This window comes from Urocampus carinirostris, chromosome 18 (genome assembly GCF_059441175.1).
Source record: "Urocampus carinirostris isolate Australia breed hairy pipefish chromosome 18, RoL_Ucar_1.0, whole genome shotgun sequence".
NCBI classification, from domain to species: domain Eukaryota; kingdom Metazoa; phylum Chordata; class Actinopteri; order Syngnathiformes; family Syngnathidae; genus Urocampus; species Urocampus carinirostris.
This window is the reverse complement of record NC_142366.1, coordinates 2,296,047-2,321,236: the sequence shown is the minus strand read 5'-3', so window position 1 is coordinate 2,321,236 and position 25,190 is coordinate 2,296,047. Positions and strand designations below refer to the sequence as shown.

Below are 25,190 nucleotides of genomic sequence, written 5' to 3'. Positions count from 1 at the left end.
GGGGACGGTTTGGAGGAGTGATGGAGATGGGTACCTGACTTGGTGTGTCTTCGGATGGTTTTGGTAGTGTTTTTGTCGTAGCAGGAGGCAGTTGATTGGTCGCTGAGACTCTGAGGGGCGGAACTTACACCTGACTCCATGTCAGCCTGGCAAGTAGACATGAATGCTCAAAATCTGACCATATTGTCTGCAATGTAAAGCGCAACGGATTATAAAGCGCACCCCCAATGAATAGTCTTTTATGATATATTTTCAAAATTAATTCGCATGGTTTTAAAACTACGGTAAGGGCAAGGGTTGCACATAAAATAAGCAAGTACCGTGATCAGTAAGAATTATAGGTAAGATTTAATGGGTGGAACCTGAACCCAGTCCGACCCGAAACCATTAGTGTACAGAATTGTATCGCATGAGATTCCGAATTGAATGAAGAGAAATACATTGTTGGAAGTAATTATGTTGTCCTAAAAGATAGAAATAAACACATGGCTGCACATATATAAAAAGTTTGCCACATACAATGCTTAGTTTGGGCTATAAAAAAGTGAAACAAAATTGTACACTGATTTTTATTTGTGTTCTGTCTTCTCATTTTTCTTACATACCTGGTACCATAACTAAAAACTGTTAGAACATGAGATAAGACTTATTACGTTTTCATATGTTGACTGTGTCCCTAGAGATCTAGTGCAAGGTTGTCCAACGTGGTGACTGCGGGGACCAGGGTGCCCCCTTGAGGACAGCTGGGGTGCCTGCGGACTTTTTCTGAAAATAGCTCACCAATGCTGGGTCATTATGATTTTCTAGTAAACTTTTTAGTGGTTGACTGAGTCTATTTATTCCTACTTCCAATAATTAACCGGGTAAGAGCATATTAACAACATACATTATACATTTTGTGCCTCTCGTTTAATATTTATTGTGCGGCAATCTAGTTTTAACATGTTTTTCCAATAATTAACCTGATAATAACATAGTAACAAAATAGAAAGCATAAGTTGCTGTTTTAAAAATGCATATCAAACTTGTTGACTTTTGCACGAATTATTTACAAAATGTTGCTCTCAGGATGAAAAAAGTTGAAGACCCCTGTCATAGTGGATAGGATCATGCACTCTCCCCGCCACGATTTGGGTTCTATTCCTGTTGCATCCAATATTATGCAGTGGGTAGGGGTTTGCAGCGCCCACCCATAGACACGTTCTGCCCAGCCCAAAAATACTGGATGTAGGGCAGTCTGATTTTTTTAAGACAAACAAAAGAATAATTAAATAAAATATAAAGGGGAAAAAAGAGAAAAATAAGAAAAAATAATCATGCAAAAAAGCTAACAAAAAAAAAACAAGAGGACAGAAGAAAAAAAAGAAAAAGACAAAAAGGAGAAAAAGCAAGAAAAAATAAGAAAAAGGAAAAAGCAAGAAAAAAGAAAAAGCTAAGAAATGGAAACAAAACGAGAAAAATAAAATAAAACATGAAAGAAAAAAGGAGACAAAGAAGAAGAAAAAATAATAAAGCAAGAAAATAAGCTGAGAAAAAGAAACAAATGAAAAAAGGAAAAAAAAGGAAAAAAGATAAAAAATAAGAAGAACACAATCAGGAAAAATAAGTAAAAGAGAAAATAACAATGAAAATGAATGGAAATGCTAAGGAGAAAGAAAAAAAGAAAAACAAAAATAAAAGGAAAATGGAGAACAGAATAAAGTGCATATATCGGATTTGCCCCTGACACTCATGTCTGGCAATGACCCTGGCGCATATTTTCATTTTTGGCAGATTTGGGGATTTTGAGGTGCACTTAATAGTCCAGAGAATACAGTACTTGGATTTTAGTGTGTAATTTGTGAGACTCACAGCAAAGATGTCTTTAACGTGCATGATGGGTTGTCTGTGCGAGCTCTTGAGCGTTTGCGTGTAGTTGCGTAATCGCGTCTTGACCGTGTGCGTTTGTTGGCGCGTGAGCGTGGCCAGAACTGCCTGGGCAGGGTGCGGAGCCACCACAGGGAGCGGAGACTCTCCCACCAGTAATGAAGAAAGACCCGCCTGTGTCAACCATGCCTCCTCCAGCTCCAGTTCTGCGACAGAAATTCGAGTCAGAAGAGGCGGACGTTAGGGGCAGGTAATGCTGAAAATTTTGGTATTGAATTCTTGAATAATTGAGCCATTTCTCTCTTCAATTAGTTAATATATTCATTAATAATAATAATAATACTTTCCTTTGTATTGTCATTCTTTGTAACAATGTACACAGAACGAATTGTCGATACACCTGACCCGTTGTAGCGAGCCGATGCAGCCGCAGCCAACAGAGGGCGCCGCCATTTTACCAATGTTATAAGTCTTAGGTATGACTCGGCCGAGGCGCGAACCAGCGACCTCCCAGTCTCAAAGCGGGCGCCCTACCATCTAGGCTACTGAGCTGGTATATACAGCATTAGGATTTTACGCACCCAAAAAGTTTCATTTTTTTTGTTAAATAACTATATTGCAAACTTGATAATATATGATAATGATTTATTTAGAGGGAGGGATGAAGAGGTCACAGGTTCGATTCCTGGCTCCTCCGTGTTTTATGTCGAAGTGTCCTTGGGCAAGACCCTGAATCCCTAATGCACCCAGTAAGCAGGTAGGCGCCTTGCATGGCTGACTCCCTATTGGTGAGTGAGTGTGTGTGTGTGAATGGGTAAGTGTGGGTGTGGTATAATGTGGGCTGTCACTCCCCTGGGTGGAGTAAAGGGGCCTCATGGCATGAGGAAGAAATGATCTCCACAGTCTGTCTGTGGAACAAGACTGTAACAGCAGTCTGTCACTAAAGCTGCTCTTCCGTTTTGAGATGATGCTGTGTAGTGGATGCGATGAATTGTCCATGATTTTTCAGTGCCCGTCTCTCAGCTACTGTTGTCAGGCTGTCCATCTCTGTGCCCACAACAGAGCTCGCTTTCCTCACCAGTTTATTAAGACGAGAAGGATCCTTCTTCTTGACGCTGCCTCCCCAACACGCTGCCGCATAGAAGAGGGCGATTGCCACAACAGTCTCATTGAACATTTGTAGGAGCTTTTTGCAGATGTTGAAGGATGCCAGCCTTCTGAGGAAGTAAAGTCGGCTTTGACTTTTCCTACATAGAGCTTCTGTGTCTGTCCAGTCCAGTTTATTGTCCAGCTGCACACCCTGGTATTTGTAGGTCTGGACAAATTCTACACATTCTCCTTTGATAGTTACAGGAAGTTCTAGTTCTAGTTCTCCTAAAGTACACCACTATCTCCCTGGTCTTGGTGGTGTTCAGGTGCAGGTGGTTAGCATCGCTCCATTTGACAAAGTCCTGAATCAATTTCTTGTACTCCTCCTTCTGCCCATTTCTGATACATCCCACGATAGCAGTGTCATCAGCAAACTTTTGCACGTGGCAGGACTCAGAGTTGCACTGAAAGTCCGACGTATACAGGGTGAATAGGAACGGAGAGAGCACGGTCCCCTGCGAAGATCCTGTGCTGCTAACCACAGTATTCGATGTACAGCCCCCCTGTTTCACATACTGGGGTCTGCCTGTCAGGTAGTCCGTAATCCATGCTACAAGGTGTGAGCTTACTCCCATCTCTGTCAGTTTACTACTGAGTAGCAGAGGCTGTATGGTGTTGTAGGCACTGGAGAAGTCCAAAACTGTAATCCTCACAGCCCCCTTTCCCCTGTCCAGGTGAGAGAGGGATCGGTGTAGCATGTAGACTATAGCTTCCACAACTCCCACCTTTTCCTGGAAGGCAAATTGCAGAGGGTCGATGGCGTGGCGGACCTGTGGCCTTAGGTGGTGCAGCAGCAACCGCTCCATGGTTTTCATCACATGTGATGTTAGGGCGACCGGCTGAAGTCGTTGAGTTCCTCAGGTCTTGATTTCTTTGGGCCTGGGATGATGCAGGATGTTTTTCACAGCTGGGGGACCCTCAGCTGGGGGACACCCGCAGGATGTTTTTCACAGCTGGGGGACCCTCCCCTGTTCCAGGCTCAGGTTGAAGATGCGCTGTAGAGTGTCTCCCAGCTCCAACGCACAGGCCTTCAGCAGTCGGAGGGATACTCCATCTGGACCAGCTGCCTTGCTGGCCCGCAGCCTCCTCAGCTCTCCACACACCTGGGCCGCAGTTATCTTGAGTGGGGGATGTCCTCCTCCATGCTGGTGTCCAGAGGGGGAAGGACAGCTGCACTACTCTGGGGTGAGGACGAGTTGGGGTGGTCAAACCTGTTAAAAAAGTCTTTTTACAGGTTGACTCTCCCCACATCTATGTCCACGGCCACACCCTGCTTGGTGCTGCAGCCGGTGATCGTTTTCATCCCTTCCCACACCTCCTTCGTGCTGTTGTTCTGCAGCTTTTTCTCCATTTTCCTCTTGTACTGCTCCTTTGCTTCACAGAGCTGGATCTGACCTCCCTCTGTACTCGTTTCAGCTCCTGCTGATCACCATCTTTAAAGGCCCTCTTCTTTTGGTTCAGAAGGCACTGGATGTTGCTCGTGATCCAGGGCTTGTTGTTGGCATGGCAGCGTACAGTTCTTACAGGAACAACATTGTCCATACAAAGGTTAATGTAGTCAGTAGTGCAGTTTGCCAACTACTCAATGTCCCCACTGCTGAACCCTAGCAGGACATCCCAGTCCGTACGTCCAAAGCAGTCTTTCAGAGCCTGCTCTGCCTCAGTAGACCATTTCCTGAATGAGCGAGTGGTTGTTGGTAGCCTCCTCACTTTTGGTTTGTAAAGAGGTTTAAGCAGAATGAGATTGTGGTCTCATTTCCCGAGGGCAGGCAGTAGCGTAGCACTGTATGCGTCCTTAATGTTTGCATACAGTAGGTCAATAGTCCTATTACCCCTGGTTTTGCAGTCCACATACTGGAAAAAAGAGGGCCGTGTTGTATCTAGAGTCACGTGATTGAAGTCCCCAGAGATTAAAATGACGGCCTCAGGGTGCTGTGTTTGTAGCTTGGCAACAGCGGAGTGAATGACGTCACACGCTACTTCCGCATCAGCGCGCGGTGGGATGTAAACAATAACAGCAATGGCGTGTCCAAACTCTCTGGGCAGGTAATAGGGATGCAAACTTACGGCCAAAAGTTCGACATCACGGCAGCAGATAGAAATCTTTGTGTTTATATGCCTCCAACACCACCTCGTGTTCACGTAGATAGCTAGTCCGCCTCCTCTGCGCTTTCCGCAGGCTTTTGTGTCGCTGTCTGCTCTAACAGCGCAGAAACCGGGTAGCCCGACGTTAGCGTCCGGGAAGATAGACGTGAGCCACGTTTCCGTAAAGCAAAGCAAACTGCACTCCCTGTATGCTTTGATGTTTTTCACGAGCACAGCCAGTTCGTCGATCTTATTTGGTAGGGAGTTGACATTCCCCATGATTATGGACGGTACAATACAGGTTACTTATACAAGCTTTAAACGTACTTATATAAACCTTTAACGTACATTCCATACAAAATATAGCACTGAAGCAACATACGAACAAATTCAACTTTCGAGCAATCGTCTGGAACGTATCTAGTTCGTAAGTAGGGGAGCGCCTATATTTTACTATCGGGCAATTTAGTAGGCGTTTTTAGCCAGCTATCTAATTCCCTTTTCTTTTTTTTACCTGTTTACCTTTCTAGCTAACTTTCAAGCTATCTTGGTAGCCATTTAGCAATCCATCTAGCCAAGTTGCTATTTTGAAAAAAAAAAAAAATTACCGTATTTTCCGCACTATAAGGCGCACCTAAGGGCCCGGTCACACAGCCGTTTGCGTCTGTATCGCGGGTAAAATTTTGCGTTTTTTTTTTTTGCCCGTGGTTGCCCGCGATGGAAAATGCGCAAAATTGGCCAACCCGCTGTTCATCGGTGGTATGCCAGCAAAACAGACGGCGGCGACTGTTCCGCTTCCTCATCGCGTCATTTCCGCGTCATTTTCTCGTGTGGACCACGGGTATAAAAGCTGCCGAGCCGGCGTTATGCCGAGAACTGCATCCTTGCCGAGATTTGTATCCCCTCGCTACTACAACCACTTTTACCTCGTTTTATCTCACTTTTATATCACTTTTAGGGAATTTAATGGCGAACATATAACCAAAACCACTTCGTCTTGCATTTGTTGGGAATGTAATACAACTTAAACCATTCCGTCTTTGTATTTGTTGTGAATGTAATCGAACGGTAATGCACGCCGTATACAAATCACTTTTGAGCAGGTAACATGTTTATTTTGCCTTTTTCTATTCAAATCGCTCGTATTAAAACTGTTATGCACTCTACCATAAAGCTAATTTCTGCATAATAAGCTTTAAGGTAGAGTGCATAACAGTTCTCAAAAGTGATTTATATACGGTGTGCATTACCGTTCGATTACGTTCACAACAAAAACAAAGACGGAATGGTTTATGTTGTATTACATTCCCAACAAATGCAAGACGAAGTAGATTTGGTTATATGTTCGCCATTGCATTCCCTAAAAGTGAGATGAAACGAGGTAAAAGTGGTTGTAGTAGCGAGGGGATGCAAATCTCGGCAGGGATGCATTTCTCGGCATAAAACCGGGCTGTAGAAATCATAACCGCTCAAGACACAGTCCCGTGAGCTATGGCACCGAAAAAGCCAATATGTTATTATTGTAATAGTTTTTCATTTTTATTTTATTATCTTGTTATGAAATGAAAAGAAATGTCAAGAAATAAAAATGGATTAAGACGAGGTCACTACGGTGACGGGGATCCATGTCCACCCCTTGACGTCTCGAGCACAACTGACGTGTGCTCGGCAAATCGCGCTGTATATACACGGAGAAAGGCGTTTAACCGTCACACGCGTAACACGCTAATTTCACGTAATAACACCGCGATACAGGCGCAGAACATGCTATGACCGTGCTCCACCCACGATTACCCGCTGAAATTACGCGTCCTACCCATGTGTAACCACGCCCTGGCCGCGGCCAGAGCACGTCGTTCCGCGTCATTTCCGCGTCATTACCTCGTGTGCCGCCCGCGGTTAACACGTGGTCTAAAGTTTTGAGCAGCGCAAAACTTTTTCGCGCGGCCAACCGCGTGTGAATTTCCGACCGCGTGTAAAGCACTGCTGTATCTCGTCTGTATGGCGATCTCAAAGCTTCCAACAGCGTCTGCTTCAGAGGCAGAAATTTCTGGCCGTGATTCAGACGCAAACGGCTGTGTGACCGGGCCCTAAAAGCCTTTATTTTTTTCAAAAGCTGACCATGCGCCTTATAATACAGTGCGCCTTATTTATGGATCAATATTAATTCACAAAGTCTTGAAACTAACTTGCAGCCGCCGACTAGATTTTCCCCCGAATGCCAAGTAGTCCGTGGTGTATGCTGGGATTTATTCACCAGCGTTTCATTGGCTAACCAATGTGTCAATCATCATTTGAATGGATCACTATTGGCTAAAGTTATTCGGAGGTCAAGGGGAGGATCCTTTTTATCATTTATAGGCTGGCATTGGCTTGAACGGCAAAACAAAGCCTGCAATTGGCCAAAAAAGACGTGTCAATCATCAGTTGAATCGATCACTATTGGCTAAAGTTATTCGGAGGTCGGGGGGCGGATCCTTTTCATCATTTACAGGCTGGCATTGGCTTAAACGGCAAAACAGAGCCTGCAATTGGCCGAAAAAGATGAATGCGTATAGCACGTGGCTGACGGCATAGAGAAAGCATTTTTTTCTATTCTGTATTTGTAAATATTTTATTCTCCTGGATTTACTACCCTCACGGATATAAGAGGACATTGGCTGCACATTATTATGAACACAACGACTTCGGTGAGCTACTCCGGGTTTTATATTGTCCCTGTATCTTGTTTCAGACTGAACTCGATGTTTCTGTGATAAGCGGTGCAGATAATGGATGGAATGGTGTATCTATTTTTAGATTAAACTCAATTCCAAGTGTTTATTGTCATATGCACAGTAAAGTTGCGAGCGAAAAGGAAAATAGAAATAAAGGAATGGTTGGCATTTCTTGAATCCCAAGACTTTAACCTTCCGAATGATTGCATTTGAGTGACATCGTAGGGACACCGCATCCGCACGTGTCTACGACACGTATTTGCTTCTTTGCAAGCTTTGGGAAATTGAAGGGGGTAATAAGTTTGACTGAACTATCTGACTGTTTTGTCGACGTTCCCATTGTAGCGCCTTATAATCCGGTGCGTCTTATGTATGTCAAAAATAGGACCAAAAACTATTTTTTCGGGGTGCGCCCTATAACCCGGTGCGCCTTATAGTGCGGAAAATACGGTATATAAAACTGCCCCTTGTGCCCCTTGTACTGATTACTAACAAAAGTAGCTTGACGGTTGAAAAAGGTTGAGACCCCTGCTGTATAACATGGTCAACAAGACAACTAAAGTATGATACATTGCACAATAGGGCTGCACGATTCAGGAGAAAAACATCATTTTAATTTTTCAGACCTGAATTGCAATTTCGATGTGATTTTGAAAAGTGCATTTCTGTGCTGTTTTGTTTTTAGGGATAACTTAAACATAATGACATGCAAACGTATCTTGAGATTAATCCCTTACAGAAATTGGAGGGCTACTCCTTTCAGTGTAAGAAAGCGATTTAGAGAGCAGATGGCTAGCTACACGATAGTGAAGGGTAACTGCCACTTATGCAAGGTCTTTGTGATGATTAAAATACAAGAGTCACAAATGTAGCGGTTTTCCATGAGTGGTAGCTTCCGTTTTATAGGTAATGGATCAGGCGTTGATAACTAGCCACATTCAGACAGTGGTGGCTTTTAAGTTGTTAACCTAGTTGTTAGCTTTCCCTTCTGACGCCGCCTCACTCAATTCCGAGACGCGATAAAACTCCAGGGAGCACCCGCTGGTGATCTGCTGTTCTTTGCGCTCTTCAAACTTTTCACAGAGTCCGATTTATTAATCAATAAATTTTAAATGTAATGAGCCGCTAAAGTTACGAGCTGTTGAGTTTGTTTTGGTGCCCGGGTGTGCGGCCGCCAGTTTGACTAAGTGCTTACACAAGCTTATCAAAGTCATGCACACACATCTTGCAAACTTGGCCTCGGCCTTTATTGGCTGGTGATATTTAAACATGCTTCAGATTGGTGGACGCTGTTAAACCCCGAAATGTGAGAATTCTTGTCGGCCAAACACTCTATTACTCAAATAACAAACTATCTATAGATACTCAAAAGAAAGCAGTGTTTTGCAGTTACACTATCAGACTACGTCACATCACGATATTGATTCGATTTCAGTAAAATCTGCAGCCCTAATGCAGACTATTTTAAGATTAAGTCAGCGGTGCAAACAAAGTATCAATCGTCTCTCACTGGCTCTGTTGCCATAGTAACAACGGATTTACAGGTTTTTGTTCAGAAACAATAACATGTCTACATTTTTGGCTGCAGTTCGTTCCTCTCTGCATGGGAGCTTTTTCCTGGAGTTTATGTCAATTTTTGGCGTTGCCACAGAAGCAGACGACTTTACTACACGAATGACACCCGGCATTGTACTTTTTTGTAGTTAGAAGAAAAAGCCCACACTCCGCTGCGCTTCTTATTTTTTTCTGTAACTTTTAGTTCCTGGTTGGGGCGGTTGCATAGATTTGCCACTTTCTTCTCTTTAAGAGTTTTGCTAAAAGTGTGCTTGTCAGTCACACAATCAGGCATAAACTTAGAGAGTTGCTGAGGCTGCTGAGTGAGGGAGAGAGATAAGAGCTTAGCTCTCAACATAGAGAAGTGGTGCTTCGAGGAAATTAGTGAAGATGGGAAGTATCGATCCGAGGACAATGGTATCGATCCGATCCAAGTACTGGCTTAGTATCACTAATTTTGATATTTCAATTGATCTGCCCACCCCAGCAGCCGTGCAAATAAGAAACTTCTTCCTTACCATCCATACTTTTTTGCTCTTCCTCTTGTTCTTCCTCCTCCATACATTCCACCTCTTGCCAGTAAGTTTCCATGGCAAGATGTCGGAGATCGTTGCCCATGGTGTGATCAGTTGATGAAGAAGACATCATCCTGTAGGCCGCAAAAGAAAAATTTAGTGTACAATTGGTAGTGTCCAAAAAAGTGGTTGGCGATATAATAATATAAAATCGTGAAGGACTAAAACAAGATCATGATTGTGAAAATCGAACATTTTTTACATCGTTTTTATTGTTATCAGGCAGCCCCTCTGAGAGGAATATTGTAAATTTTTAACGCATTAAGTACAAATAGTTGATCATCATAGAGACCCTTACAGTTGAGTGTTATTTCCCTTGCTTCAGGGGTTTTTATCATCCTTTGGGGACGTGACCTTTTCGGACCTATCAATCATTTGCCTGTGGAGTAAAGTTGCATTCTTCTGTTTTATTTTTCCGCAATCCCCTGTATACAAATGGAGTGTCCCTTTGTTCCGTCCCTCAACTCCCTTCTCCCAACAATTCTGTGAATAAAAATGGGAGTTGGTAAAGTTTTGGGCAGATGAGAATCAGACTGAGAATTGACCATCTCCTCATAAGCAATATTAATGTCCCTTGTCTCTTATAGTGTGTTTAATAATAATGGACCTAACATTATTTTTGGTCCTTTGAGTCAGGTCCAAAAACACCAAAAGATTCCCAGTTCCAGAGTCAACGTCCAGGGTGACCGTGGCAGCAGCAGTACAGACCCTTTCAGGCACTGGTCCTCATCCTCTAAGATTGGGATCTGATGGTTGACGCGAAATCCAGAAACAAGACAATATCGGGGTAACATTCATATGGGGTATGAAAGCAGAAGCCATCTGGGTAAGAATACATTTTGATATTGGGCATAAAAGAGTAAAAGTTGACATTAAATGTGCGCGAGGGTACTGCGCAGCCTGCATGTGTAAGGAGGGATAGCCTTGTGAATACTACTCAATTGCAAGTGAATGAGAGACCGACAAATTTCGTATTATGATGGACGGCGGAGTCTGACAAATTCCGCAGGTAAAAACAACAGCAGAGTCGTGTACATAAATTCCGTAATGTTACACAATAAAACGACAGTCCAAACCACATAAGGATTAAAGTAGGAAATACAGAGCAAATGTATTTTAACTGACTAAGAGACAGAAAAATGAAAAAAAGGGAGCTGTGGGAGATGAGACAGAGACCACAGTGAGTCTGATCAGTGCCCAGCAAATAGGAGAAAATGTGATCAATGTAAAAAAAATGTGACACTCTGCATTAGCATGCTACACAAAAAGTGTGCGAAAAGTCAAGTCATTTGCTGGAGAGCATCGAGCCGCCGCATCCATTGCATGAAAAGTGACTGTAGATGGCAACCAAAATAAGAGAGGTAATTACAGAAGCTATGTACAACAGGCTGTTCCCAAAACCCATTCTCAAACCTGTACAAACCACTCTGGGAAGCCCAAGAGGCATAGTAACCACGAGAAGGAGGTTTTTAGCCTGGATCAAAGCTGAGCTGAAGGACAAGCTGTGTGACTTCCATTTTAATATTGTAGTCAATTCAGGCGGAGAAAACCTGCTTGGCAGAGCAGTAGCCACCAAGTTAGGCCTGATCAAACGCGTTAAATGGAAACATCAAAGGGAGATCCTGTTAAATAATATGCTGAAAGAAGATTGTAAAAGTGACACAGCCAACACAATGGTGTGCACCCATGGTGCCACTTATTAAAAATAACGAGCCCAGAATATGTGTTGACTTGAAGAGGCTGAACGAAAGTGTGGAACGAGAAAAGTTAATACTGCCCACGATGGATGGCGCACATGATGGATGCTGCGGCTCGTTGCTCTCCAGCTAATCTTCTATTTATTACCGTTCTCTTGTCTTTTTTGCTTTCTTTATTGGACACATGCGTGGCCAATAAGACTTATAGTCGGGAGGAACTAATTCAATTGGGTGGGAGTCTAGATTTTGACTTTTCGGGCACTTTTCATACCACCTATGATATCCCGAACGAGCTACAAAGGGATCCAGGATCTCCGTGTTCAGCCACTCCACCTACGAAGCAACGAAGGCGCCGTAAAGACAAGGCAGAAGAGGGGTTGTTGTGCGGGGAAGTGAGTGAAGTGTGCGAAGTCGAAGGAGCAAGAAGGACACGAAGATGTGTCTAATTCCACCATTATTTCTTCACAAGTCTTGCCGGACAACCGATGCTGAAACTCAACGCACCCGAACGGCGACATCTTGTGACGATCTCTACAAAGACTTCAGCTAAGTTAAACGATTCAGCAAAGCTAAAATTTGGTCTTTTAAATATTAGATCGCTTGCTCCTAAAGCTTTACTTGTTGATAATATTATTCGTGATTACAAACTTAACTTGATTGGTCTATGTGAAACTTGGTTGAGACCGGACGAGTTTTTACCGCTAAATGAGGCTTCTCCTCAAGACTACGTGAGCCGCCATGTAGCACGCCCTTTGAAGAAGGGTGGCGGTGTCGCGCTAATTTCTAAAAAAACGCTCAAATTTACTCCTCGTACCTCTAATAATTACAAGGCGTTCGAGGCTCTTGTTATGCGGTCCTCTCTATTGTCAATTTAGGTAGTACTTCAGGAGAACTAAAACTCACCCGGTTCCTGTAACCATCAAAGGAGAAGGTGTAGAATTTGTCCAGACCTACAAATACCTGGGTGTGCAGCTGGACAACAAACTGGACTGGACTGCCAACACAGAAGCTCTATGTAGGAAAGGTCAAAGCCGACTTTACTTCCTCAGAAGGCTGGCCTCCTTTAACATCTGCAAAAAGCTCCTGAAAATATTCTATGAGACAGTTGTGGCAAGCGACCTCTTCTATGCGGCAGCGTGTTGGGGAGGCAGCGTCATGAAGAAGGATACTTCTCGTCTCAATAAAGTGGTGAGGAAAGCGAGCTCTGTTGTGGGCACAGAGCTCGACAGCCTGACAACAGTAGCTGAGAGACGGGCACTGAAAAAGCTGCGGTCAATCATGGACAATTCATCACATCCACTACACAGCATTATATGCAGACAGAAGAGCAGCTTCAGCGACAAACTGCTGTCACTGTCTTGTACCACGGACAGACTGAAGAGATCTTTTCTTCCTCATGCCATGAGGCTCTTTAACTCCACCCGGAAGAGTAAAGGCCCATATTAAATCCCACCCGCTACATTGCATATTACCGTACTTTTATTGCAGTGTGTATTTTATGTAGCACTAGTTAAATACTCTATACAACACGCTACAGTGGGTATTAGCACGTCACATTGGGTATTTGTATATTGTATTCCTTTTGCTTTTTATTGTACTGTTCTCAGCGAAGGGATGCTGCTGGAAATGTGAATTTCCCTGTGGGGATGAATAAAATATCTATCTATCTATCTATCTATCTATCTATCTATCTATCTATCTATCTATCTATTTATCTATCTAGTAACTATTTATCGCGCACCAGGGCCATACACAGCTGTCTTAGACGAATTTGCTGAACTTTTGTTCTGCAGACAAAATTATGATTATGGGGGACTTTAACATTCATATGAACTGCTCACTCAGTTCACTTACTGTTGCGTTTCTGTCTCTAATTGATGCATTTGGTATTAATCAACTGGTTGATTTGCCAACTCATAAAGATGGAAACACGCAAGATTTGGTTCTGACTCGAGAAGTTTCAACCTCAAACATGACAGTGTTACCGTGTACTACCGTCATCTCTGATCATTATTTAGTTACATTTGAAGGTTCCGGTTTCCAACATGGCGGCGCGTGTTTACGTAGCGGCTGGTTGCTATCCGGCTATCCTACTATTTACCACTGTCCTCCTGCTTTCCTTTTTGGATACATGCGTGGCCAATAAGACCTACAGCCGGGAGGAGCTCATCCGACTGGGTGGGTGTCTAAATTTCGACTTTTCGGGCACTTTCTATACCACCCACGACATCCTGAATGAGCTCCAAAGGGACTCGGGTTCGCCCTGCTTTCCCGCTCCACAGAATAAAAAGAAAAATCGGAGACAAAGACGGCGCAGAGATAGAAAACAGAAGCGAGGATGTCGTGCAGGGAAGCGTGTGAAGTTGAAGGAGCAACGACATGAAGATCTGTCTAATCCAACCATCATTTCTTCGTCGATTCTGCGAGTCCACCGACACCTGAAGCCCAACGCACACGAACGGCAGCTCGTGACGATCTCTACAAAGATTACAGCTAAGTTAAATGATTCAAAGCTAAAATTTGGTCTTTTGAATGTTAGATCGCTCGCTCCTAAAACTTTATTTGTAGATAATATTATTCGCGATTATAAACTTAACTGTATCGGTCTTTGTGAAACTTGGTTACGCCCGGATGAGTATTTAGCGTTAAATTATGCTTCTCCCCCAGATTACGAGAGTAGCCATATAGCACGCACGTTGAAAAAGGGTGGCGGTGTCGCGCTCATTTCTGAAAAAACGCTCAAATTTACTCCTCGTACCTCTAATAATCACAAGTCGTTCGAGGCTCTTGTTATGAGGTTCTCTCCATTGTCAATCTACAGTATGTGATAACTATCTATCGCTCACCAGGACCATACACAACTTTCTTAGACGAATTTGCTGAACTTTTGTCTGAACTAGTAACCTATGCAGACAAAATTATAATCATGGGGGACTTTAACATTCATATGAACTCCCCACTCAGTTCACTCACTGTTGCGTTTCAGTCTATAATTGTATTGTAATAATTTTGGTTTTAATCAACTGGTTGATTTGCCAACCCATAAAAATGGAAACACGCTCGACTTGGTTCTGACTCGAGGAGTTTCAACCTCAAAAATGACGGTGCTATCGTGTACTACAGTTATCTTGGATCATTATTTAGTTACATTTGAGGTGCTAGCTAAATGTAGTACCAAAAAAACTGAAGGATTCACTGGACGCTATATAAGCACGGGCACAGTTTCTGAGCTTTCCGATATTCTTCCAGGAGCAGTTGCGTCCTTTCCTTCCTACAAAGGCTCCATCGAACCACTCCTAAATGAATTCAACGCTACCCTGGCCAATGCCCTGGATTCAGTAGTGCCCGGCATAAATCACGACCTAAAAGACGCACACCTTGGTTTAATGATGAAACCAGATCCCTTAAACAAGAATTCAGGAAATCTGAAAGAAAATGGCGCGCTACCAAGCTTGAAGTTTTCCATCAAATCTGGTGTGATAGTTTGTTGAAGTATAAAGCGGCCCTGGCCTCTGCAAAATCAGCCTACCTTTCGAAGGTGATTGCGTCACAAAAGAACAATCCCAAGGTCCTTTTTGACACTGTAGCATCGCTCACAAGGCAACAGACTATCCCAGATAGCTCCACTCATTCTGCCCACGACATAATGGTCTTCTTTACTAAGAAGATCCAAAGAATACAGGAATAAATTGCTAAAGACAGTATTAACTCAACACATACTAAAGCACTCAAATCTATAGATGCACGACATGGTGGCTGTCCAGGGATTTTGTCCCGTTTTAGTGAACTGTCACTCGATAATCTTAAACAGATGGTGAATACGGCCAAACCGACGACTTGCCAGTTCGACCCGCTTCCAGGTTCACTTATTAAAGGTCTCTTTGGCGTTCTTGCACCTTCAGTTCTAAATATTTTAAACATATCACTCTCCTCAGGTGTAGTTCCAGCTGCTTTTAAGTCCGCCGTCATTAAACCCACACTGAAACGACCCAACCTTGATCCAGGAAACTTATGTAATTATAGACCTTTGTCAAACCTACCGTTTCTTTCTAAAATACTTGAAAAAGTAGTGGCACAGCAGCTGAATGATTTCATGTCCGAGAACAATCTCTTTGAATCAATGCAATCAGGATCCAGGGCTAACCACTCTACTGATACAGCTCTGATTAAGGTAACCAATGATCTCCTACGGGCAATGGACTCGGGCGCATCATCACTTTTGCTGCTGCTGGACCTTAGTGCTGCATTTGACACAGTGGACCATAATATCTTGCCAGAACGGTTGGAAAAATGGATTGGTCTCTCAGGAAACGTCCTATTATGGTTCAGATCCTACCTCTCAGATAGGACACACTGCGTTAAATATGGCGAATTGACATCTGAGCCATTTAGTGTTACTTGTGGTGTTCCGCAGGGTTCAGTGCTTGGCCCCCTTCTCTTCAGCATTTATATGCTTCCACTGGGTGATATTATTCGCAAGTATAATGTCAGTTTCCATTGCTACGCAGATGACACTCAACTCTATCTACCGATGGAGGAATCTGCCACACTAAACTGTGGATATTTGGAGGCCTGCCTCACTGATATAAAAGAGTGGATGTCACTCAATTTCCTGCGTCTCAACTCTAAATTGTTGACTTGTTCTCTAAAACCGCTGTGAACATAGACAATTGCCACATCACACAGAGCGACTCACTTAAAAATTTAGGTGTCATTTTCGACCCCGATCTGTCCTTTCAAACACATGTGAAGAAAATTACTAGAACCGCTTTCTTCCATCTCCGTAACATTGCTAAAATTCCTCCTATTCCTTTTCAGTCGGATGCGGAAATCATAATTCACGCGTTTGTTACCTCCCGTCTCGACTACTGTAATGCACTACTTTCCGGTCTTCCGATGACCAGACTCAAGAGTCTTCAGCTGGTACAAAATGCTGCAGCGAGGCTTTTAACAAGGACAAGAAAGTACGATCACATCACCCCAATTTTGGCTAACCTGCATTGGCTCCCTGTTAGCCTAAGATGCGATTTTAAGGTTCTCCTACTGCTATACAAAATCATACATGGACTTTCCCCCTCATATCTTTCAGATCTGATCTCCCCCTATGTCCCGGCCCGAAGCCTTCGTTCCGAGAGCGCCGGTCTCCTGGTGATCCCAAGAGCCAAGAAGTGTTCCGCTGGTTCGAGAGCGTTCTCCATCCGGGCACCGGTGTTGTGGAATGCTCTTCCCCCTGAGATCCGATCTGCAACCTCGGTGGAAATGTTTAAATCTAGGCTTAAAACTCACTTCTACTCTATAGCATACGAATAACCTAAACTTCTGAAAAAATCTGAATGCATTGGGCCTTTCCCCTGCAGAGAATAGAAGAGGCTCTGAATGCGTTGGGTCAGTCCAAGTACTTCCCCACACTCGATTATTGGCAAGTGGAGATGGCAGAAGAGAACAAGCACAAGACGGCTTTAAGCACACTAATGTGGCTGTTTGAGGCTAACCGAATGCCATTTTGCTTGCAGAATGCCCCAGCAACCCTTAAAAAAATATGATCTGGTGTCTTGGAGACCTAAATCTCACAGATTTGCTGATCCACCTTTAATTTCTCAAATACATTTGATGAGCATCTGCAGAGGCTCCAGCTGGTGTTTGATCGGCTGCAAGGGCATGGGTTAAAATTTAAGCCTTCCAAGTGTAAACTCCTGAGGAAAGAGGTGCAGTTTCTTGGTCACCTGGTGTCTGCTAAGGGAGTCAGGACTGATCCAGAGAAGATCAGTAAAGTAAAAGAATGGCCAGGACCCACCAAACGGAATAAAGTGCTACAATTCCTTGATTTGGCAGGATACTAAAGAAGGTATGTGAAGGGGTACTCTGCCATCGCTGACCCACTTTACCACCTCACGTATGGCGACCCAAGAAAGAAAAAAGGGGGAAACATGACAGAACCTAAAATACCCTTTCTGTGGACCGATGGGTGTGAGAAATCTCTCTTGTCCCTAAAAGAGAAGTTAGTGAAGGCGCCAGTAATAGGATACCTGAATAACAATGACCGGTTTGTGCTGCAAACTGATGCATCAGGAGGAGGACTTGGAGCTGTCCTGCTGCCAGTAAAAGTCGCACAGACTCGACCACCTCTATGGCCACAAATTCTCTGTCCAAACAGATAATAACCCTCTCAAATATGTGATGTCCTCTGCCAGACTGGATGCCACAGGCCAACGATGGGTGTCACCCCTTTACATTTAATTTTGAAATTATGTACAAGAGGGGGCAAAGTAACTCAAATACCTATCCAACCAAGCCATGGCTTTCAAGCATGGCAGATGTGCCAGCAAATTGCAGGTGGTGAACAGACACAAAATGAACAGTGGGCTACACCCATGTCCTCAAACCCTTGAAAAGTACACCGGCCGTTAAAATTCCGTGACAAACAGGAAGTTCACGCAGAGCAAAATGGAGATCCTGTTATTGGTCCTGTAACCCACTTAAAACGTCGGAACTAGAATCCAACTCGTGTATGTCTTGAGGCAGGGAGAAAGGTATGCCTACTTTAAAGGTTGGAAGACGTTGGCGATGAAGGATGGTTTAGTGTACTGCCTGGCCCAAGACTTTCAGAGGGGGATAGTAGAACACCTGATGCTGCCAGATACAATGCAGAAATCAGTAAAAACAACACTCCATGACACTCAGGAAACTTGAGCTTCGAAAGAACACTGCAAATGATACAGGAGAGGTGCAACTGGCCGAGAATGTTCCACTATGTTAAGTTATGGTGTGAACAGTGTGAAAGATGTTGGCCTAGGAAGAAACCCACGGCGAGCAATAGGGCCCCACTGATAAGCATCCACGCGAGTGCATCAATGCAGCTTTTATGTGTGGACTTGACCGGAAAAGTCAAGGGGAGGCATCAAAAATGTCCTTATCGTCACTGACCAATTCTCTCATTACGCACAAGCCTATCCAACCAGGGATCAAAAAGCCAACATCGTAGCACGAGTGCTGTGGAAGAACTTTTTCTCTCGTTTTGGATTCCCATCAAAATTGCATACGGACCAAGGCCGCAATTTTAAAAGAGAGAGCTTTGCAAGTGTACTGGCATCACTAAGACTAATACAACCCCTTACCACCCTCAGGGTAATGGTAAGGTAATGACATAAAGGTTCAATATGTTGGATACCTGTTGGAATAATGTACATAAGTTATTCTACTTTACTATAATTTATGTGTGTTATATGGTTTCTTGTGAGATATTGTGCTTACAAAATAAGATATTCTCTCAGCAAAAGTCTTCCACTACACCCTGGCAAGAGAGAATAAATGCAGTAAATCAGTTACAGATTTGACCCGAAGGCCAAGGATCTTTTTCTGAGTATAGTGGAAGAGAGTTAATCAGTCACATTTCAAATAACAAGTTGTTGTGCAAGAACTGGTTTTAAGCTAAAAAAATTAACCTTCAAATGCATTCTTCTGTTTAGCAGTCGAAACCACCTTGTAACCAGGGCGTTCCTTTTCTGAATAAAAGGCAAGGTGAGGGAAGGCTGCTTTGGAGTGAGTTCGAGAACTGTAACCAAAAGCAGTTTTTCTTTCACTTCCCTTGCAAGTAAAACTAAACACAATTCTCTCTGTCTTTTTTGTATACAGGTTTTTGTTACAATTGTTGGGTTGAACCTGACCAGACCCTCAAGTGCCACTCGAGAATAATATGCTCTATAAAGATAAATAAAGTTCAGTTCAACTTACTTTTGGAAGAGGTCCTCCTCCTGGGTAAAAAGTGGCCAAAAAAAAGCGTTCAATTTTTTAAGCTTTCTTATTCCACTTTCGTTTCAAAAGAAACGGCTAGCCTTTTCTTTACAATTTACACCAACCATATTAAATGGATGCAAGAGATCTTAAACAATAAAAACATCAAAGTTCATAACGCGCTAGCGATTCAGTACACGTTGTTATGTTTACACGAACCAGGTAGTAGAAGCCAGATTTCTTCTTCGGGGTGGATGCTGTGTGAAGCACTACAGTACTGTCCTCTACTCGGAGAAAGGGGCATACAATACAATATCTAACTTACAGCAATGTCCGGATATTTTTTGACATCCTGGAAAAAATGTTCGTAAGTACCGTTGTTCGTAACTCAAATGCTAACCACCTGCACCTGAACACCACCAAGACCAGGGAGATGGTGGTGGACTTCAGGAGAACTAGAACTCACACGGTTCCTGTAATTATCAAAGGAGAATGTGTAGAATTTAACCAAACCTACAAATACCTGGATGTGCAGCTGGACAGTAAACTGGACTGGACTGCCAACACAGAAGCTCTATGCAGGAAAGGTCAAAGCTGACTTTACTTCCTCAGAAGGCTGGCGTCCTTCAACGTCTGCTCCTACAAATGTTCTATGAGACTGTTGTGGCAAGCGCCCTCTTCCATGCGGCAGCGTGTTGGGGAGGCAGCGCCAAGAAGAAGGATTCCTCTCGTTTTAATAAACTGGTGAGGAAAGCGAGCTCTGTTGTGGGCACAGAGCTGGACAGCCTGATAACAGTAGCTGAGAGACGGGCACCGAAAAAGCTGCGGTCAATCATGGACAATTCATCTCCAAACGGAGGAGCAGCTTCAGCGACAGACTGCTGTCACAGTCTTGTTCCACGGACAGACTGAGGAGAAAATTTCTTTCTCATGCCATGAGGCTCTCCGGGGGAGTAAAAGCCCACATTAAACCACACCCCCACATTGCATATTACCGTATTTTTATTAAAGTGTGTATTTTATGTAGCACTATTTAAATACTCTATATCAACACATTACATTGGGAGGATAAGGGAAGAGAGATTGTGGACGCGTTCTTAAGGATGGGCTGGGCACCCGTATGATGCGGCAGGGGTAAACCAGTGAAAGCTGTCGGGCCCTGCTGTTGAACAAAAGAGTGGGTTGTGTCACCCTGACCCGAGTGACATGGCCGCTTTCTGGTGTCCCATTTCATCTGGAGGGACGAAAACATGACCAACTTGGGTGCCGAGGTGCCTAACTTGTTTGGGTGTTTGGGCAATTGGGTTGGCCATGGTCCAAAAAATTTTGTGTGTTTTTTTTGTGCTCTTTATTTCCCTTTTATTTCCTTTGTTATTGTATGTGTGTGTCTTGCTGTCGGTCACCCCACTTGAGGGATATGACCAAGGAAGATAGATAGATAGATAGATAACTACTAATGCTAATGGTAGCATTGCGACCATGGCGCCAGCTGCTAAAGCCAATTTCTTTGTATTAATGCCACAGTTGCCAAAGTTTAACCATGCCAATTTTGGGGAAAACACAGTATTTTAATGCAATCCAGCCCACGATGTCGATACATTTCCTAAAAAGTACGTTTTTGGCGGGGTTTCTGAATCATGAAAAAAATGTTAAAGAATGTGCCTATTTTAAAATTGTGATATATTTTTCCCATAATTCTCACCCCTTTTGATTAAAGTTCTAGTTGCACAAGTATGACGAGGATCCAAAGGAAGTCTGACACATCCTGTTATTGATCCAAAAGTGTGTCTACTGTCCATTAGGAGGAAATGGATCTTGGCAGCCAATCAGATGGAAGAGTTCACTCAAAAATGGTTAGTTATATTATGTTTGCATCAAGCACAAAAACATCAAGAAAATGTGTGATTATTTATATCTATTGTATATCTTGATGTCATATTTACATAATAAATAAATTGTGATCAAAACCTGTAAGGCTTATTCCCTTTAACGCCAAGAAATCGCTGAATACGCTGACGTGCACGCGGTAAAACGGATATTTAAATATTAAAAATTTGCGGCGAGGGCAAACAGAAAGCAACTCACCTCCATGTGCCGTTGCGCTGATGTTGGAAAGCAGCAGAGAGTAGGAGGGAAGATGGATGCGAGAGGGTGGAGCTTGGAGCACGCTCGCAATGTTTGCTCTTCCACTTTGGGATGACGATTTGTGATCGAACTCGAACTGGGATCTTCACCCTTTCCACCATATGGTGACATTTTTTCCAGCTGGTGGAATGTGTAGTGAGTAGACAGTTAGAATTAGAAAAGTTGTCAGTAGCTTCAGATATCATGAGTATGTTATAGTTTTTAAAAATCCATTTTGGCAATAATGATCTCCCATGACCAATGTTCCCTCTAATCTTCCACGGTTCTGAGCGTTCACACAAAGTTGGTGAGCAACGCTTGAAACAACAGTGAGCAACAGCAATCTCAAGTATGGCAACTAAATCATTGTCAAACATGTCCAAAACCTGACATCAAGTTCCATTTTGCTGAGTTTCCGGCAATGCAAAATCATTTTTCACTTTTGAATGAATTGACTGATGTACTATTGCAAAGGTTGTACGGCCTACAAACGTCATTTGTTTTTACAATTCTTTCACAAGATTTCCATTTCTTTTTTTCCTGGTATCTTTTGTCGCATAATACTAACATTTTTGGGGGCTTATTTAGTCGGTTGCACTATACAGAACTGTATTTAATCATATTTTTTAATACAAAGTTGGCATCAAGATTGACTTGATATAATTGGAAATTATTTGAATGTAACGCAAACTTTTTCTTTTTTCCCCTGTTTTTTTCTACTCTTTTTTAATTCCTTTAAAAAAAATCTCATTGTGTTTATTTTTTCCTAGCTGTTACTTTTTACTTTGCTTTTTTGTTCTCTGTTTCATTTTCCTTTCATTTCTTTCTTTCTTTTTTTGGGGGGAAAATAGTGGAGAAAAAAAACAAAAATCACGATCTAAAATAATTAGCATATATCATTCGGCCAATTAAAAAAAAAGTTTTTAATAAAAACAAAAAAAGTCAACTTTTAAATAATTATGTTCAGTTATCCACTCAATACTCGGTCGGGAATCCTTTAGCAGAAATGACTGCTTCACTGTGGCGTGGCATGGAGGCAACCAGCCTGTGGCACCGGTGATTTGGAGGCCCAGGACGCTTCGTTAGCTGCCTTAAGCTCATCCACAGAGTGGATGGTGTCTCTCAACTTCCTCTTCACATGATCTCACAGTCTCTATGGGGTTCAGGTCAGGAAAGTTGGCAGGCAAATTGGGCACAGTAACACCAGTAAACCATTTACTGGTGGTTTTGGCACTGTGAGCAGGTGCCAGGCCATGCTGAAAAATAAAATTTTCATCTACATAAAGCTTTTCAGCAGATGGAAGCATGAAGTGCTCCAAAATCCTCTGATAGCAAGCTGCATTGACCCTGCCCTTGATAAGACCCAGTGCACCAGCAGCGGACATGACACCCCAGACTATCACTGATTAGGGGTACTTGACACTGGACTCCAGGTATTTTGACATTTCCTTCTCCCCAGTCTTCCTTCAGACTCTAGCACCTTGACTTTGAAATTTGCTTTCATCTGCTAAAAGTACTTTGGTCCACTGAGCAACAGTCCAGTGTTGCTTCTCTGTCACCTGAGTCAGCCTTTTCTGCCGCTGGTTTAAAAGTGTTTTGACCTTGGGAATGCGGGACCTGTAGCCCAATTCCTGCACACTGTGGATTTGGAAGTTCTACTCCAGACTCAGTCCACTGCTTCTTCAATTCCTCCAAGGTCTGGAATCGGCTGTTCACCAAACATTTTTTCAGGATTCCAGTCACCTCTTCTGGTTGTGCAGTGTTTTCTGCCACACTTTTTTCTTCCCACAGTCTTCCCACTGAGGTGCCTTGATACAGCACTCAGGGAATAGCCTTGTGTCTTACCCTCTTGCTTGAGGGTGTCAACGGTGGCCTCCTGGACAGCAGTCAGGTCAGCAGTCTTACCCATGATTGCGGTTTTGAGTAATGAATCAGGCTTGGAGTTTTTAACAGCCTCAGGTATCTTTTGCAGGTGTGTAGAATTAACTCATTGACTCAGATGAATAGGTCAGTCAAAGTAGAGCACCTTTTCATGATATGCTAATTTTTAAGATATTACCCATCTATCCATTATCTGCACCACTTATCCTCAGTAGGGTCGCGGGGGTGCTGGAGCCAATCCCAGCTATCTTCGGGCAGTGGGCAGGGGACACCCTGAACTGGTTGCCAGCCAGTCGCAATGTGTTAACGATGGCAATCTGACCTCTAAACACTCTAATGTCCCCTGTGGTGCTCCACAGGGCTCTGTACTTGGCCCCCTTCTTATTAGTATTTATATGCTTCCGCTTGGTGAAATTATGTCACCTAATTTTTTGCACCTTAACCCAGAAAAAAACTAAAATGTGGATTATTGGTCCAGCTCATTGTCGTGAGTTGTTTTCAAACACTGCCCTAAACCTAGACAAATGTAATATCACCCATAGTGACTCGGTCAAAAATCTAAGTGCTATATTTGATCCTAATCTGTCGTTTCAGTCACACGTGAAAAATATTACTAGAATAGCTTTCTACCACCTCCGTAATATTGCGAAGATGTGTTCGATGCAGTCCCAATCAGATGCAGAGGTTTTAATTCATGCGTTTATTACTTCTCGGCTTGATTACTGTATTGTATTGCTTTCTGGTCTCCCGATGTCTAGCTTTAAAAGTTTGCAGCTGGTTCAGAATGCGGCAGCTAGACTTTTGACAAAAAAGTTTGAGCATTTTAGTCCTGTATTGGCCAACTTACACTGGCTCCCAGTCCACTTAAGATGTGACTTGAAGGTTCTCATTAATCTTTGCATGGACTTGCACCCTCTTATCTCTCTGATTTGATTTCCCCCTATGTTCCTGCACGGAGCCTCCGCTCAGAAAATGCTGGTCTACTTGTGACTCCGAGGGCCAAGAAGTCTGCAGGCTCGAGAGCGTTCTCCATCCGGGGCCCCGGTGCTATGGAATGCTCTGCCTCCGGTGATAAGATCTGCAACTTCAGTGGAAGTTTTTAAATCTAGACTGAAGACACACTTCTATTCCAAAGCTTATGATTGATGCCCACCTCATATTTTGTATATGTCCGGTCTTTTTCAGACTGCCTGTCTGGCGGTGATACGAAGGAGAAGGACGATTTGAGATGAGTCAGAAGACCAGCATCTGACCTGAAGCATGTCAACGCCTGCATTGACCATCTGGCAGTGATGGGAAGCGGCGTCATAGACTTTCTGGACTAGTTTACAGGCTGGGGGCGTTGGTTAAAGATCAGGTAATTGTGTAATTGTAATCCTGTGCAGTCCTTTGAGACATTTTTGTGATTAAGGGCTATAAAAATTAATGTGACTTGACTTGACACACAGAGACGGACATCTCACTCGGTCATTCTCACCTAGGGACAAATTGGACTGGCCAATTAACCCGACATGCATATTTTTGGAATGTGGGAGGAAACTGGAGTGCCCAGAAGAAACGCCCCTTCAAAAAAAATAAATACAAGATTTGTCTCCACCCCAAGACATCCTCCTGGGTTTTCCTCAAAAGCTTCACTTTAGAGATTACCTCCTCTGCTATTTTGGTCCCACACCCTCTTCTCTGAAGTTTTTTTTTTTCCCCTAGTGGGGTTATACCACATCTCTCGTGACAATTTCAACATTTTGGGTTGCCAACCACTGGCATAGCATAACAAAGAGAAATAACTTTTGTAGTATTTCTCCTTGTTAATG

At 43.2% G+C, this 25,190-nt stretch overlaps 1 protein-coding gene across 2 annotated transcripts in view; it reads right to left on the bottom strand.

Moving 5' to 3' along the window:
• The window catches only part of arhgap28 (Rho GTPase activating protein 28), a 65,524-nt gene extending 40,962 nt beyond the window's left edge, over positions 1-24,562 (bottom strand). For both annotated transcript variants that reach the window (XM_088322015.1, XM_088322016.1), the window contains exons 1-6: positions 24,533-24,562; positions 24,227-24,463; positions 21,460-21,639; positions 9,890-10,020; positions 1,852-2,072; positions 35-146 (exon numbers count right to left, since the gene is read on the bottom strand). In XM_088322015.1, coding sequence (XP_088178141.1) covers positions 35-146; positions 1,852-2,072; positions 9,890-10,020; positions 21,460-21,620 — 625 coding nt within the window. In that variant the 5' untranslated portion in view covers positions 21,621-21,639; positions 24,227-24,463; positions 24,533-24,562. The remainder of the gene's footprint in view (positions 1-34; positions 147-1,851; positions 2,073-9,889; positions 10,021-21,459; positions 21,640-24,226; positions 24,464-24,532) is intronic.
• Positions 24,563-25,190: the final 628 nt, after the last annotated feature.